This window comes from Natrix helvetica (assembly GCF_964273705.1).
Source record: "Natrix helvetica genome assembly, chromosome: 16".
NCBI classification, from domain to species: Eukaryota; Metazoa; Chordata; class Lepidosauria; order Squamata; family Natricidae; genus Natrix; species Natrix helvetica.
In genome coordinates, this window is record NC_138563.1 from 5,314,851 (window position 1) to 5,332,657 (window position 17,807).

Sequence of the window (17,807 nt, forward strand, 5' to 3'; positions counted from 1 at the left end):
AATTCACCTTCTTCGGGTCAGTTATAAGTCAAGGACTCCACTTCAGGAAGAGTTTTCTGACTGGAAATCCTAAGAATAAATCAGCAGCCATTTGGTGGAGATTTTTCACATCCCCGAACTCGGCTCCCTAATTTACCCGAGGAAGGAGTTAAACAATTCTTCTTTAGAAATTAAAAACACAATCCTTTCAACAGTTCTAAAGTTGTTGGTTTTTTTTGCACTATTCAAGTGACCCTGAGGGCCAGGGGTGAAATCAACTTACCTTCACTACCGCGGGACCTTTCGCGCATGCACAGAGCATCAAAAACAGGCCGCGATGACGTCTGGGCATGTGGGCGGAGCCTGCTACCGAGCATGCCTGCAAAGGTAAGTAGAACAGCGGGTCGGAGGGGGGAATCCACTCTGCCACGCGATTTAGATTAGGTAGAAAGCAGGAAATCCGCCAATTCTAATACAATATAATATAAATAGCGCATCACAGCTGATCGTTGGAAATACCGTTTCGCCCGAACCAGTAGCATTTTTTTTTACTACCGCTTCATATGAACCGGTAGTGGTTGTTTTTTACTACTGGTTTGAGCGAAGCAGTCCGAACCGGTAGCATTTCACCCCTGCTGAGAGCGAAGATCAACCTCCGAGTGTCTTCGGGGACTCTCAGGGAGAGCGCGAACGACCCAGAGGACTGCAAAAAACATAGAAATCCTCCCATTCTCCCGCCAGAACAGACGAAGCAAAATGTCTTCGAGGAGAAACGAAGGAAGTCCAGTTTGATTTTGGGAAAAGCCCTTTGGGGACAACCATGGCCTGAATGACCGAGAATCTTGAGTTAAAAAAAAGACCCCCTTTGGCCCCATCTGGATGACTTCTACACACCCTGAAGCCCACCCCAAATATTTGTGGTTTGGATTCCACCCGAAATCACGGGGCAGGATAAATTTAGACCCAGCCCTGGAGGCTACATATTTGCCCAGCTGCTGGTTTTAAAAGCCATTTTGCAGCCACCGCCGAGCTCAGTTTCCCGCGGACCGAATTCCCTCTCCGACCTCTTTTTCCCTGGGAAAGGAGAAGATGGGGCCGTGGTGGGTCTGCCTGCTCCTTTTTGCCGCTCTCTCGAAAACGGCTCTCCAGGAAAGTGAGTATTGGTTGATTTGCCCAAGGTAGATGGATGGGCAGGACTTAAAACCCACTTGCAGGGCCAAAGTTCCTGGCCCAGAAGATTGGATGACTTGACTTTCTATTTGACTTTTGACTTTTGACTTTATTCTTTACTTTGTATTTTACTTTACTTCGTGTTTTCCTTTCCTTTCCGTCCCTTTTTCATCCATTTACTTCTGCTTCTTTCCTCTCTCTGTCAGTCCTTCCTCCTTCCCTCCCATTCTTTCTTTTCCTTTCTTTTCCCTTCCTTCTCTCTCTCTGTTCCTTCCTCCCTCCCATTTTTTCTTTTCCTTTCTTTTCCCTTCCTTCTCTCTCTCTCTCTCTGTTAGTCCTTCCTTCCTCCCTCCCATTCTAACTTGCCTTTCCTCCTTTTCTTTTCTTTCCTTCCCTTCCATCACTCTCTTAGTCCTTCTTTCCTTCCTCCCTCTGTTCTCCCTCTTTTCCTTTCTTTTCCTTCCCTTCCCTCTCTCTCTTAATCTTTCCTTCCTCCCTCCCATTCTATCTTTCTTTTCCTTCCCTCTCTCTCTTCGTCCTTCTTTCTTTCCTTCCTCCATTCTCCCTTTCTTTTCTTTCTTGTCTTCCTTTTCCTTCCCTTCCCTCTCTCTCTTAGTCCTTCTTTCCTCCCTCCATTCTCCCTTTCTTTTCCTTTCTTTTCCTTTCTTTTCCTTTCTTTTCCTCTTTTCCTTTCTTTTCCTTCCCTCTCTCTCTTAATCTTTCCCCCTCCCTCCCATTCTATCTTTCTTTCCCTTCCCTTCCCTCTCTTTCTTAGTCCTTCCTTTCTCCCATTGTTTCCTTTCTTTTCCTTTCTTTTCCTTCCCTTCCGCCTCTCTTAATCTTACCTCCCTCCCTCCCATTCTCCCTTTCTTTTCCTTTCCTTTCTTTTCCTTTCCTTAACTTCCCTTCCTCCCTCCCTCCCATCTTCCTCCCTCCCTCTCATCTTCCTTCCTCACTCCCTCTCTCCGATCTTCCTCCAATCCATTCTACCTCCCACCTTTTTCCTTCCTTCCTTCCTTCTTTCCTCCCTCCCATTCTAGCTTTCTTTTTCTTCCCTTCATTCTCTCTCTTAGTCCTTCCTCTCTCTCTCTCTCTCTCTCTCATTCTCCCTTTCTTCTTTCCCTCTCAAGTCCGCGGAAGCTCAAGTTCACTTCATAAGTCAGCAGTTTGGGAAGGAAAGTGGGCCTTAGATGGAACGACATGGCAAATGAAAAGCATATATTGTTGGAATTACGAGCGCTGTCATGTTTTTTAAGAAACCACGTCAAGGCCCGGTGTTATATAGGCTTGGAACTTGGAGGCGGTTAACGACGGTAGGTAGCTGAAAGGCTGTGGCACATCGGAAATAAGGGATAAAAATGACACTTCCTTTTAATAGGAGGTTAATGGGAAAGGAAATGATTTATGTGATACAAATTATTTAATTAGTTGGTAGTCATAAAGGAAGCAGGGCAGATTCAGCTGCTTTGGGCAGATGCTGATAAGGAAATATTTCATTTTTCCACTCAGAACAGGAGGCAGAAGCGACGTCCTAACATTAATTAAAAAAAAAGGAATCTATCAAAAACCGTTTGTTTTTCCAACTTCCTTTCTTTGTATGCGTTGAGAAGAGCAGGGGAGCAAAGCTGGTTTGCTTTTCACATCCGGCGACGTCCAGGGAAAAGTGGACTGCGGGACCCAGAGTTTGGAGTGAGCCCACTCCCCAATAACCGGCCCTTGAGAAGGGAAAGCCAAGAAGGATCAGACTGGAAGATCCTGCCGAGAGAATGTTCCCCATCTTTGCTCCGTTCCTGATTTTTTTAAATTATTTCTCAGGAATAATCTATTCCAACATATTAGATATTCACACAAGGGGCTGTGTCTGCTTCCCCAGCCCTTCAGTTCCTTCTTCCCCCCTTCTCACTCCTTCCTTCCTTTCCATTCTCTCTTCCACTTTTCCTCCTTCTCCCTTCCTTCCTTCTTCCCTCCCTTCCTCTCCTTTTCCATTCTCTCTTCCCCTCCCTTCCACTTTTTCCTCCTCCTCCCTTCCTTCCCTGCCTCCCTCCCTTCTTCCCTCCCTTCCTCTCCTTCTTTTACTTCCTTCCTCCCTCCCTCCTTCCCTCCCTTCTTTCCTTCTTCCCTCCCTTCCTCTCCTCCTTTTTCTTCCTTCCTTCCTCCCTCCTTCCCTCCCTTCTTTCCTCCCTTCCTCTCCTTCTTTTCTTCCTCCCCCCTTCCCTCCCTTCCTCTCCTTCTTTTTCTTCCTTCCTTCCTCCCCCCTTCCCTCCCTTCCTCTCCTTCTTTTTTTCTCCCTCCCTCTCCCTCTCCCACTTTCTTCTTTCTCCTTTCTTTCCTTACATCCTTCCTTCCTTCTTCCCTTCTTCCCACCCTTCCTCTCCTTCTTTTTCTCCCTTCCTTCCTCCCTGTTCGCTGTTCCTTTCCCACCAAAGGGGGTTCCTATTTTCCTACTTGCATTTTTTACCTGCTTTCAAACTGCTAGGTTGGCAGAAGCTGGGACAAGTCACGGGAGCTCACTCCGTTACACGGCGCTCGGGATTCGAACCCGCTGAACTGCCGACCTTTTCTGATCGACAAGCTCAGCGTCTTAGCCCCTGAGCCACTGGCCTTACTAAGACTTTATAAAGCGGTACTAACGCTTCCCGTGATGTTGACTCAATGCCTCTGTTTATACAAGCCCTCCGTTGTGTTTGCGGCTTTTAACCGCAAATCTCAAAGCTCTCCCAGGAAGGGCAAAGGGCTCCCAGCCCGATCGGAGCCAGGAGAAGAAAGGGAGAGATTCGCACTCACTGCTTTTCACTGGGGTGGGGAGGTGTAATTGCAGGAGGCAATGGAGAGACCATCACGCAGGCCGATAATTAGCCCGATCTGGAAGCTTCGCAAGGTACATAAATCCCACACCTGCTAATGTTATGCCGACATATAATTTATGGAGCTGTGAGATTTGGCAAGGACCGAAAAAGAGAAGGGAACGAAGGGAACGAAAGAAAGGAAGGCTGTGAAGGCGGAGTATCCACAGGGAGGATTGGCTAACATCTGCGGTGTAACTCAGAACACTCTCATAATTCTATTATCCTGCATACTAATATATAATAGTATATTGTTATCCTATTATATTAGAACGCAATTATTCTATGTTCTGTGTTCTGTTATTCCCATTAGCCAAAAGGATAGCTTTTGATTATTTTCTTTCTTTCTCTTTCTTTCTTTCTTTTGGCTGTCTTTTCCTATTTTCTTTCTTTTTTTTCTGTTTCCTTCTTTGCCTTCCTTCCTTCCTTCCTTCTAGCCATCCACACTACCTCCCACCTTTTTTCCTTCCTTCCTTCCTTCTTTCCTCCCTCCCTTCTTCCTTCCTTCCTCCCTCTCATCTTCCTTCCTTCCAGCCGCCCATTCTCTTCCTCCTGCCTTCTTTCCTTCCTTCCTCCCTCCCTCCCTCTCATTTTCCTTCCTTCCTTGCAGCTATCCATTCTACCTCCCACCTTCCTTCCTTCCTTCCTTCCTTCCTTCTTTCCTCCCTCCCTCCCATTTTCCTCCTCCCTCCCTCTCATCTTCCTTCCTTCCAGCCATCCATTCTTCCTCCCACCCTTCCTTCCTTCCTCCTTCCAACATCTTCCTTCCTTCCTTCTTCCGTCATGCCATCCCATCTTCCTTTCTTCCTCCCTCTCCCATCTGCCTCCCTCCTTTCCTTCATCTCTCTCATCCTCCCTCCCTCTTTCTCATCTTCCTTCCTTCTTCCATCACTCCATCCCATCTTCCTTTCTTCCTCCCCCCTCCCATCTTCCTCCCTCCCTCCCATGTTACTTCCTTCCTCCCTCCTTCTCATCTTCCTTCCTTCCATTCTTCTTCTTCTCCCTGTCTCTGTCTCTGTCTTTCTGTGTGTGTCTCTCTGTCTGTCTGTCTGTCTGTGTGTGTGTGTGTGTCTGTGTGTCTCTCTCTCTTTCTCTCAGACACACACACAAACAAACTCACACGTAACACCTGCACTTCCAAAACACAGCCCAAACATTCTCTAGACAAATGAAGCAAACCAGCAGCTTTTATGTACGGGAAAGGTCTTTCCGCGGGAGAAAGTCGGTGTCTTCCATAACCGAAAGATGGCCGATTGCTGTCCCCCTCTTGACTGAGTCACTCAGGCGGGAACCAAACTTTCGGCCACGGGCTCATTTTTCATGCCCGTTTGGGAATCCAGGCCTTCTCACTTCGGCAGGCACAGATGTTGGAAGGGGCCACGATGACGTCTCCGTGGGCTTCGTAGTACAGTTCTCGCCAATTGATGAGTGGATGTGGCACCACCCGATTGTGCCAAACTCGGCAAATTTCATCCGGTTGCAGGACCCGGTCCCAGAAATAGACATCTTCCATCTCTCCCACAAAGCACTGGTTGGCATCAAACTCGCCCCCAAAGGAGTCTTGTTCTTGTCCCAGGATGATGGAGGCGTTGCCTTGGACAACGAGATTTTTCATGATGATTTTTCGAGGTAAAGGTTGCCCGTTCCACCACAAACCTGCCAACCCGGTCTTGGATTCCCAGGTGAAACAGAGGTGCTCCTTGCAGGAGGACGAGACGGGCATTTTGGAGATGTCGAAGCTGATGATCCCTTGTTTCATGAAGACGCTCAAGAGGTTTTGCTTGTTGGTGTGGAGCAAGAATTCATTGTCTTCATCCTTGGTGGCATAAGAGAAGAGGACAAATGGACGCACAACCTCCGTCAGGAACCTCTCGCAGACAGTGAAACTGGTCAGAGGCTCCTGGAGGTCCATCTTCAACTTCACGAAGACCATCTCTGAAGCCAAGGGGAACACAAAGGCTTTTCCTTCAAGATCTGGGAGGAAATCAAGAGAGGAACCATGAATGGTCTTGACTCCCTCTAGGGAACATGTCCTAAGCATGCGTTCTGCTTCAATCATTGACAGTCCTACGCCCAACCAACATTGAGGCGCTACAAAGCTTTCTGACCAAAAACATCTCTCTCGTCTTCTCATTTTCTGATATCTCAACATCAAGACCACTCAGCCTTTCCCTTAAATAGACATTGATCTTTCCTAGAATGCCCTGGGAGAAGGAACCCCGTTTTTGTGAAATGTGCCCCTTCTCTCTGATGCAGAACAGAAAGCACAAGAAATGAAAAATGAAGGCCTAGATGTTCCTACTACTGTTCTCCAAGAACGGATTTGGTCTTTGAAGGTATTTCTATGATATAAAACACCCAAGAAAGTCCTGCTGCCTCTTGAAAAAAAACACCTTTGGGACAACCTTGGCTGAGACTCTCCATAGTCCTTCGTGCCAATACTCACTTTCCTGGGAGAGAGTCCCCAGCAGGCCCAACAGAAGGAGAAGGAAAGAGAAGAAGGACTTCATGTTGAAGGCCTCCGCCAGAAGGACTCAGAAGAGGAGATCAACTCCGGCTGGAGCCAAGCCTGCTTTGCAGAGTCCAGCCTCCGACCTCCTGAACTTTTATCCTGAACTTAAAAGGGTTGGGTCTAAATTCCCTGCCAGTCCAGATAAAGGAGATATTTTGTTTTTTTTTCAGATATGCCCAGGGGTTTTTTTCCCATCCCTTTTCTGTCCTCTAGCTGATTTTTAACTCCAATTTTCTCTCTCTCTCTCTCTCTCTCTCTCTCTCTCTCTCTCTCTCTCTCTCTCTCTCTCTCTCTCTCTCTCTTTGTGTGTGTGTCTCTCTCTCTCTCTTTATCTCTGTCTGTCTGTCTCTGTCTGTCTGTCTCTGTCTTTGTGTGTGTTTGTGTGTATGTTTCTCTCTCTTTATCTCTGTCTGTCTGTCCGTCTGTCGCTTTGTGTCTCTCTGTGTGTCTCTGTGTCTGTGTCTCTCTCTGTCTAACTCTCTGTCTATCTGTCTCTCTTTGTCTTTGTGTTTGCTTCAGGCTCTCGGGAAGCCTCGGTCAGAACACCTGGCTGGAGTTTTCCCAGGGCACAGTGTGTGATGGAAATGTACTACGACACAGCATTAATCAATCTGCCTTCTCTCTTTCCCTTCCCCCAGATCTGCAAGGATATTCCTTCATTTTCTCCCATAAAGGCTACGTGACGTTGGACATGGAGCAATCTCAAGACCTTCTCCAGAACGTCAGCGTCTGCCTCTGCTCTTTCTCCGACTCGCCAGCCAAACAGGCCCTGTTCTCCTATGCCACCAAAGACCAAGACAAGGAAATCTTGATTTATAAGCTCCATGGCCTGGATGGGTTCTGGTGGTACACGGTCTACATCGGCGGTGTGCCTCAGCGCTTCCGCGTCCCCGATTCCTACCAAGACTGGCAGAAGATCTGCATCCGATGGTCATCGGAGACGGGAGTCCTCACCTTGGAGTTCAATGGGAAAGCGTTGGCCAGGAAGGTGGTACGTCGAGGCTACTTCATCAAACCTCATGCTTTGGTCCAGATTGGGCGAGCTCACCATGAGGACCTTTTCTTCCAGGGAGAGATCCAACAAGTATACATGTGGAACTCTACTGATGGCTATAGGTACACTTCGCCCATGTTTGGGTGGTCCAACCTGCGCTATGAAACTCAAGGCAACGTCGTTCTGGATTACCTTTCCTGGCCACCATACACCTGTCGGATGTAACTCTCCGCCTCATATCTTACTCCGGTCATCTTTGGTCCTTCAAATCCATCCAGATCACCGGCCGAAACCCGGGACCTTCAGATCGCATTCGATCACACCCAAATCTCTTCCCCGTTTTCCATTGGAATCCGTTGAATCAGTTCAGACCTTCAAGGCAGGGCAATTGTCCAAATTTGTTGGGGTGGGGGAACGGAAAGTAAATTGGTTTGAAGACCTCCAACCTGATCACTCAACTGGACCTTCTGAATTCGATTCTTCAGAAATGCGGTGGCAAACGGCCAAATGGAAGAAGCCATAAGTTTCCCTCGCTTTTTGAGGTCCGTTGCCCCTCACATTTAGGGTTCAGCCATTTTGTCACTCCTGGTGCTCTTTAAGCTTGGTGGTTTTCTTGTAGATGTTTCGTGACCTAACTATGTAACATCACCAGTGCTAGAAGGAGTGGGTTAGGAGAGAGGAGGAGGAGGAGGAGGAGGAGGAGGAGGAGGAGGAGGAGGAGGAGGAGGAGGAGAAGGAGAAGGAGAAGGAGAAGGAGAAGGAGAAGGAGAAGGAGAAGGAGAAGGAGAAGGAGAAGGAGGACAAAGAGGACTATGGCTTCCATGGTGCCCTCTGAGCTTCCATGCTTGCAGACATTTCATGACCCAACTAGCTAACATTATCAGGGCTAAAAAAGAAAGGAGTTCGCTTTTACTTTTATATACTAGTGCAGGGGTCAGCAACCTTAAATACTCAAAGAGCCACAAAGGTCCTAACCAGAAGCCCCCTTTCGATTCTGGAGCCAACCGGATGTTGGGTTCCCCCACCATAGAGTCTCCTCCTGGCGCACCATGCTTCCCCCCCCCAACCAGAAGATCCTCTCAAAATTGTGGTGCCAACCGGCGACAGGGAGCCACAGCAGAGATCTACATGCAGCTCCAGAGCCGTGGGTTGCCAACCTTGGTACTGGTAGTTTGCCCTGTCAGTGTTGGTGGGCACGTTCCCGGTGGTTCTTTGATCAAGCCATTGTTTGATGTTAGCCTGTTTGTCTGCATTGGTAGTTCCTTGACTGGGGTATTGTTTATATACCCCAGGAGAGTATCCCCTCACCAGCAATCAACACTACATGGGCAGAGTTTAACACCAAGAGTAACACTAGACCAACAATCAAGTAGTAAACAATTGTTGGTCAAGTACCAACGCCAAGGAGCCATTCCTACCAACATTGACAGGGCCAGCAAACCCCACCCCCTTCTAGCACTGATGATATGACCTAGTTGGGTCATGAAATGTCTGCAAGAGCACAGCTACATTTGGAGAGCACCAAGGACTCCTTATTTCAACCGTAAGTTACAAATATTCTCTTCTGTCGGAATCCTGTCCTGTCTTCCTCACTCCCCGATTATCTCCTGTATTTTTATATGCATGGATCGCATGGTTAGCACTCATGGTAGTAAGCGTTAAATGAACATATTAAGTGCCTGCCATTAAAACCAGTATACACACAGCGTTAAAATAGCAGTAGAATTCTACTAATATATATATATATATATATATATATATATATATATATATATATATATATATATATATATATATATATATATATATATATATATATATATATATATATATATATATATGGCTTCTACTGTACAGTTGCCGTTGTAATGGCTTCACATCACTCTGCAAGGGAGCTCCCACTGGTAAGGGGGGAAATCCAACGTTAGAAATTGCAGCAACGTACATGGAAGGAGGGTTGGGATAAATAAATACCCAGTTATCAACTAATCAATTATAACATCACGATATAAAATAAGGCACCTTTAGATCAGAAAGGTTGGCAGTTCGGCGGTTCGAATCCCTAGCGCCGCGTAACGGAGTGAGCTCCTGTGACTTGTCCCAGCTTCTGCCAACCTAGCAGTTCGAAAGCAAGTTAAAAATGCAAGTAGGAAAATAGGAACCACCTTTGGTGGGAAGGGAACAGCGTTCCGTGCGCCTTCGGTGTTGAGTCATGCCGGCCACATGACCACGGAGACGTCTTCGGACAGTGCTGGCTCTTCAGCTTTGAAAAGGAGAGGAGCACCGCCCCCTAAAGTCGGGAACGATAAAAACATATGTTTGAGGGGAACCTTTACCGTTACTTTAGATTAAGAGGCTCATAATATCACGCTATGATTATTGATACATTAATACTTTTTTGAAGTTTTTGAAGGAATACAATCCCTTTAGCTTTGTGCCAGAATAATTGTGGATACTTCAACCCCCCCAAAAAAATCAAAGTCAGGTGAGAAAAGACAGCGAAATCTTCAAATATCCAGGAACAAGCTTTATTTTTCCCCAAATAAAACCGTAATCGACTCCTGCAATTAGAGTTCTAAGTTGTGACGGTCGTAAATCAGATCACCACATGACCAGACCTAATTTTATTAACTTTTTTGCAGCAATGGTGAAGCAAACCCTGCGGTCATAAAGCAAACAGGGGGGTCATTAAGTGATCTCTGTGGTTCTTAAGCAAAGCCATGGTTCACCGCGAAGCGGGTTTTTTTTTTGCTTTGCAAGAAATTGGAAGTAGATGCTGATTTCTAGCAAAAAAAAAAAGGTCAGCTGCCTTTTAATAAATTCATCCGTGTATAACATCTTCACCCGGCATTATTATTATTTTTTCTTGTCTGGAATTTCAGAGAAGCAACTGGAAATCCCAAAGATTTGAGCAGCCTCCAAATTGGGTGCATGAGTGATGTTTTATGGAACCAGGGGTATAGTTGTGAGTGTTGCAATTCAGGAAAAAGGAGGAGAAAAGGAAGAGAGGGAGGGAGAGAAGAGAGAATGAGAAGGAGTGAGGATGACAGAGGGAGGCAGGGACGAAGGCAATACCCAATTTGCCTACTTTTTGAACAGCTTAATACATCCTAACTGGCTCTTCACTAAAGGGTCCATTTGTTTGCAATTTAATCTATAATACAATAGCAGAGTTGGAAGGGACCTTGGAGGTCTTCTAGTCCAACCCCCTGCCTAGGCAGGAAACCCTATACCGTTTCAGACAGATGGCTATCCAACATCTTCTCATTAATTCTTTTGCGTGTTTTTCCCCCCCTCTGAGTCCTATCAAGATAACTCTGATGTTGTTGATGTCCTCTCAGGTTTGGCCTTTGATACAGGTCACACCAACCCAACAGGACAGACATCACTGTACGTTCGGTGCAACAAGGTACAAGAAGTGCTCAAAGCAAACAAGGAAAGGTCCCTCTCGATCATCGCAGATGAGGTGGGGATTAGGGTTCAAATGTTTCTGACATCCCACGTCTGTCGAGCCGGCCTCCCTCAGCAACCAAGAAAGAAACCACTTAACTCCATTTTGCAGAACTAAGAGTACTTTTACTGGTTATAAAAAGATAGCAGCTAAGCAAAGCAAGATCTGAGGCAAAAGCGCGCGAAATCATACACATCCATATGTGACCAAACCCCCTTCCCCTGGAAACCCTCATCCCAGTGTCCAATCTTTAAATCCCTCAGGTGTCATGTGAGTTCCATCTTCAAGGAGCATCATCAGGTTGGTATGCAGGACATTTGGCCTTGATCGACACCAAGCGCTAATCTCCAGCATGCACAGTAGACGGTGAGACCAAAACTCCCTTTTTACAATCTCTCCTGTACTTAAACTTCCCCTCCCAAATACCAGCCCCCCTCTCCTCCCCGTTTCAATGGCAGCCGAAAGCAAATAGCGAAACAGAGGCTGACAACGTCACTTTGTACTTCAACTGTTGAAGCTCCGTTTTCTTCTCTTTCTAGATGTTTTCAACTTCATTCCCTTGAGTCTCCCCCTCACAGGATAGATTTATTAATATCAGAATAACAGAGTTGGAAGAGACCTTGGAGGTCTTCTAGTCCGACCCCTTGCTCAAGCAGGAAACCCTACACCACTTCAGACAATTGGTGAGCCAATCTCTTTTGGAAAGCCTCCGGTGATGGAGAACCCACAGCTTCTAGTGGCAAGTCGTTCCACTGGTTAATTGTTCCCACTGTTAGGAAGTTCTAGGTTGCTTCTCTCCCGATTAGCTTCCATCAACCTCACTTTCTTATCTCCTGTTTGTGTAGATCACAAACAGCCTTCTACTTTAGTGAAATCTTGAAGGAGTTTTCCGGTAGTGTCAGAGTTTGTTGCAGAAAAAATCACATCCAGAAAGCACACAGAGATATCTGATTCAGCTGGATTCATTAACTTGTTTATATGCATAACAGAGGAATAAATGTACAATACCAATAGTAGATTATTTCAACGTGGTGGATGTTACAAGCTGAACACAAGCAGGAGAGGACAGTTAGTTTCCTTTTTGAGTTCAGAGCAGACAGAGTCGTTTCAGTATCAAGTCTCAGCACAGATTCAGATCTGTTTAAGCTCCCTTTGGCTGACTTAGTTGCTATGCCTATTCATTGGCTGACTTTGTTACCATGTCTCTCCCAGCCATGAATATTCTAACAGATAATCCTCAACTTATGACCATAAAGGACCCACAAATTTCTATTATAAATCATTATGGTCATAAGTCAAGGCACCCCGTCACCATGCACAATTTCACACCTTTTGTGTGTGTGTGTGGTTGTTCAGCGAAAGCATTTATTTCTAAGGATGATTGTTTTTGCGGGGGAATTTGGCCGGAAACGGGCAAAAAAAAAAAAATGACACAAATTGTGGTTATATGATCGCCAAACGTTGCAACTGGTTGAAAAGATGAGTTGGTGGCCAAGTTCCCAAAACAACTTCAAACAATTGATAAGTAGACAGTTGTTAAGTGAGGACCGCTTAAGTGTTTCAAAAGACATTTTTTTTAGATTTGTGATCTTCCAACACAAAAGTCAGGTAGATACACAGTCCAGGGGTAGGATTCAGCCTGTTTGGACCGGTTCGCGTGAACCGGGTGTTAATTTTAATCTGGTTCGCCAAACTGGTAGTTGTAAGGAGTGGCTGACCCCGCCCTGCCCCGCCCCTCCCAAGAGTCTCCATTTTGGCCCATTTTGGATGCGAGGGAAGTGCAGAGCCTGTGCACAGGCTCTGGGAGGTTGAAAAATAGGCCTCCCGAAAGTCCAGAAATGGGCCTGTTTCCAGCCTCCAGAGCCCAGGGGAAGCCATTTTCGCCCTCCCGGAAGCGTGAAGAAAGCCTCTGGAGCCTGGGGAGGCTGAAAACGCCCCTCTCCTCCAGCATGGTGCATGGCTACGTCCGCCCAGCAATCAGAGAACCGGTTGCTAAAAATTTTCAATCCCCCCCCACACCCTTTTAATTTTAAATTTTAAAAGAAGAATTATGCAGGAAAGATTGGTGCTGAAAAGGAAAACCACAATCCTCCAGTATCGGTATTATTTTCACAACCGGTTGTTGGCAACCAGCAACACAAAGTTTTCACTGTGGGAAAAGATGGTGTTTCCTTCTACGGGTGCAATGGCCGGGCAGATCCACCAGAGGGCCGAATTGTTGCTGCTCTGTTTAAAGGTGCAGCTCCCCCACCGAACCACTAGAGGGCGAACGTTTACCTCTTTACCCACACATGTCTATGGAGATTCATCCAGGTCATGGTTGAACTGCAGGATTGCCTTGTTTTTCTTTGAAGGCGTTTCGCTTCTCCTCCAAGAAGCTTCCTCAGCTCTCCAAGTTGCTTGGATGAGAAGCGAAAGATCTTCAAAGGAAAACCAGAAAGTCCAGTTGCTTCTTGGGAAAAAAAGACATCTTTGGGATTCTTTAACACACACATTTTGGTGAGAAAGGAGTTGGGCACCAGCGTTGATGGGCTTCAGTTCTCCATCAGGTCGGACACCTTCTAAGATTCTTCTAAGAGCTTGGAAGACCAAACTTTGAGTCTTGGTGACGGACACAAATTGGATCCTACACTTCTTTAACGTCCCTTTATTGGAGGGACAGCGGAACTGAGCCAACAGAGGGCGCTCCTATTTCAGACCTTTGGTATATACAGTTTGTTTCCTTTTAAGGTGCAAATGCCAAAGTAAGACACCAGGGGGCAGGCCTTTCCCATTCTTTGGGAAAGCTGGGAATGGGAGGTAGGGAGGACAATTGGAAGGGGAATGGGAAGGAGGAAGGAAGGAAGGGAGGAAGGAGGGAGGGAGGGAAAGAAGGAGAATTGGAAGGGGAAGGGAAGGAGGGAGGGAGGGAAGGAAGGAAGGCAGGGAGGACAATTGGAAGGGGAAGGAGGGAGGAAGGGAAGGAAGAAAGGAAGGAGAATTGGAAGGGGAAGGGAGGGAGGGAGGGAGGAAAAGAACAAAGAGAGAAAGGGAAGAAGGAAGAAAAAGACTCACGCAGGGCTTGCAAGATTCTATCTGTAGATTCTTTATGTAGTATTGTGGGCCCCCAGACCTGCATTTAGCATTTCTTTTCCAATAAGGAGAATCCACAAAGAACATTCAAACTAACATGACACCCCAAAAACCCCCTAATTTTATTGATAAAGAAATTATAATGCTCACACGTCCTTCTCATGTTCTTGCCTATCATTCAATTTGTATTCCATTGCAGAAATAAAGATTTTTTTTCACAAAGAATTTTTCTTTTGTTTTTTCTTTTCTATTGTTTCTTCCTTCCTTCCTTCTTTTCTTCCTTCCCTCCTTCCTTCCTTCCTTTCTTTCATACCCCTTGGGGAGTCAGGAAATCCTCCACAAAGACCTCGTTCTTGATGGTGTAGCTCAGGGACCTCCAGTATATAACCGGGTCGTGAGGATCAATGCTGTTCCTGACCATTCTAATCCCAACGGGGGTCAGCACCCGGGCCCACAGGTTGACGTCCGAGATCTCCCCCACGAAGGACTGGTTGAAGTCAAAGCCCCCTCCGAAGTTATCCTGGTCCTGCCCCAGCACGATGGAGGCCTGGGGGCTGATGCTGTAGCCCCTTTTCAGCCCCTGTCGAGGGAGGGGTACCCCGTTGAGCCAAAACTGGACCAGCCCATTGGTAGAGTCCCATGACACGCAGATGTGGTCCCAGCTCGGTTTCTCCTTCTTGGCAACCCTGAAACTTACCACTGAACCCCCAACATAAATGTAATATGTGTCAGGGAAGAACTTGATAATCAGAAAGTCATTATCATTTGACTGGGTGGCGTAAGAGAAGAGGCTGTATGGACGGGAGAGGAGGGTGTAGTATCTCAAACAGACGGTCAGCTTGGTCAAGGGCTGCTGGTTGGAGACGTGGAGAACCACGGCGGAGGTGGCTGATGATGCTGGGAATGCAAAGACCTTGTTCCAGAGATCTAGAAGGGGACAAAAGGGATCCCGGTCAACAGACACCAGCCTTGTAGAGCGGGGTGGGTCATGGCCCATGGCCAGTTTATGCCCAGCACAAAGTAAAGCAGAGAGGCCATCAAATGAAGTCCATCCAACTAGGAATCACCAACCTAAGTTTTTTAGGAGGTCTTGAAGAAGAGCTTCCCCTCAGTTCAAGTACAGGGAACGGGGGACGTTTCGTGCTTTGGAAATTCCTAGGATCTAAGGGCCAACAATGAGAACAGGGAGGAAGGAAGGAGGGAGGGAGGGTGAAGAAAGGAAGGAAGGAGGAGGTAGATGAGATGAAGTGTGGATGGAAGGGGTAGGAAGGAAAGAAGGAGAAAGATGTACGGAGGGAGGGAGGAAGGAAGAAGAAAAGAGGGAGAGTGGAAGGGTGGAAGGAGGAAGAGAGATAGGAAGAGAGGGAGGGAGGGAAGGAGGGAGGAAGTAGGAAGGAGGGAGGGAGGAGATAGATGAGATGTGTGGATGGAAGGGGTAGGAAGGAAGGAGGAAGAGAGGGAGGAAGTAGGAAGGAAGGAAGGAGGAAGAGAGATAGGGAGAGGGAGGGAGAGAGGGAAGGAAGGAGGGAGGAAGTAGGAAGGAAGGATGGAGGGAGGGAAGAAGTAAGGGGAAGAGAGATAGGAAGAGAGGGAGGGAGGAAGAGAGGGAAGGAAGGGGGAGGAGGGAGGGAGGGAGGGAGGAGATAGATGAGATGAGGTGTGGTAGAAGGGATAAGAAGGAACAAAGGAGGAAGAGAGGTAGGGGGAGGGAGGGAGGAAGAGAGGGAGGCAAGGAGGGAGGGGGGAAGAAGGAAGGAAGGAGGGAGGGAGGGAGAAGATGGATGAGATGAGGTGTGGATGGAAGGGGTAGGAAGGAAGGAAGGAGAAGGACGGAGGAAGGGAGGGAGGAGGGAGGCAGAAAGGAAGGGAAAAGGGAGATAGATGAGATGAGGTGTGGATGGAAGGGGAAGAAAGGAAAGAAGGAAGGAAGGAAGGAAGGAAGGAAGGAAGGAAGGAAGGAAGGAAGGAAGGAAAGAAGGAAGGAAGGAAGGAAAGAAGGAAGGAAGGAAGGGAAGTGGTGGACAGGAGTTCAGATCCCTCCTTACTCATGGAGACTCCTACCTGGGCTTGGGCTGAAGCTACCTCAGAAGGATCCTGTGAGGAAATCAACCCACAGTCCTAACATTTGACATTCTACCTGACCAACAACTCCACCCTGAACAGAAGCTCCAACAGACCCACTGAGAGCCATGGCAATGAAAAGCTCAACTGATTTCACCCGGTTTCTGGAGACCAGAGGACCCTCCACAGACAGGTGGAGCTGCTCCTCACCTTTTTGGCCAAAGGATCCTGACAGGCAGGCGAGGATAAGAAGGAGGGACGGAAGGAGGGCCATCTTGGTGGACAATGGAGGAGCCGGCTGGCCGCAGGAACTCTTCTTCTGGTGTCCTTGGGCACGGAGATGTGTCCTCCTCGCAGGTCCAATTCCCCTCTTCCAAAGAGGAAACTCAGGGTTGTCGCTTGCCTATTTCTCTTGAACTCAGGACGAAGGGGATTATTAACCGTAAGGTTCTTCCTTGGACTTTCCCCGAAAAAGTATTTACATTGCAACATGTTCTCTACTGTACATAATGTGTTACTTAACTACTGCATGGGTAGCAGGCGCGGGATTGAAGAATTTTAGCAATTCTCTGCCGGGTTGCTGGGTGGGCGTGGCCTAGTCTGCTTCTTGCACCATGGCTGCGGGAAGGGGCCATTTTCACCCTCCCCGGGCTCTGGGGATGTTCTTTGAGCCTCCGGGAGGGTGAAAAGGGCCTCCCACAGCCTCCGGAAGCTAATCTGTTTCTGGACTTTCGGTAGGCCCGTTTTTCACCCTCCCAAGGCTCCGGAGGCTTTTTGCGAGCCTCCGGGAGGGTGAAAAGTGCCTCTCCCAGGCTCTGGAGGCCCTCCAGAAGACAGAAACAGGGCCATTTCTGGACTTCCGGTACTTCCACACAGCCCCTGCACTTACCTGGCATGATAACAGGGCTGCGTGGAGACTCCCGTGAGGGGCAGGGCGGTGTGGGCGGTTCGGCAAACCAGATTAAAATTAATATCCAGTTTGCCTGAACCGGTCCGAACCGGCTGAATTCTACCCCTGATGTTTAGAGATATATTAGGGGCTCGGTTTTTATCTTAACCGATGAGATGCCCAATCAAAACAGCTCGGAGGGCCCTTCCGTTGAGTTTGGCTCCACCCTTGGACGTGTCTTGGTGGCTGTTTTTGGGGTGTCCCGGGTGGGACGTTCCTTTGAAGGTCAGAAAAAAAACTAGACTAAGACTGTCCGGAATTGAAGTCCACAGGTCTTTGCAAGATTGGACACTCCTGGTCCAGAAGAGGATGGGTGAAGAAAGAGGGGGTGCCTTACGTCTTTTGAGGACATTCAACCTTGGGTTTGGGACCCTCAGCTGTCCAAGCACCAACAGAGATCATTGTGCTGTTTCCTCAGCTGGCCGTTGTGTCCCCCAAATTCTTTCCTAAAAGAGAGGCAGGTGGCTTTGAGGAAGGGGTTCCTCTCCGTTCAAGGACAGGGAAGGGAGCAAGCTTGAATCCCACATCGGATGTTCAAGTGGTTTTGGGGGGAATGTATGAGAACGGGCCAAGCTGAGTAAGGGAGGAAAGAAGGCTGGAAGAAGGAGGGAGGGAAGGAAGGGAATTGGAAGCCGAGGGGGAAGGGAGGGAGGGAGGGAAGAAGGGAGGGAGAGAGGAGAATTGGAAGGGGAATGGAAGAGGGAGGGAGGGAAGAAGGGAGGAGAATTGGAAGAGGAAGGGAGAAAAATTGGAAGGGGAAGGGAATGGGGAAAGGA

General features: G+C 47.7%; 1 protein-coding gene across 1 annotated transcript; it reads right to left on the reverse strand.

Moving 5' to 3' along the window:
- Positions 1–5,178: 5,178 nt before the first annotated feature.
- Positions 5,179–16,552, reverse strand: LOC309399793 (uncharacterized protein). The gene is made up of 4 exons (XM_081967905.1): positions 16,293–16,552; positions 14,335–14,948; positions 7,459–7,651; positions 5,179–5,966 (listed from the first exon to the last, which is right to left on the reverse strand). Exons 1-4 carry the CDS (start codon positions 16,354–16,356, stop codon positions 5,311–5,313), a joined length of 1,527 nt encoding a protein of 508 aa, XP_081824031.1. The 5' UTR covers positions 16,357–16,552; the 3' UTR covers positions 5,179–5,310.
- Positions 16,553–17,807: the final 1,255 nt, after the last annotated feature.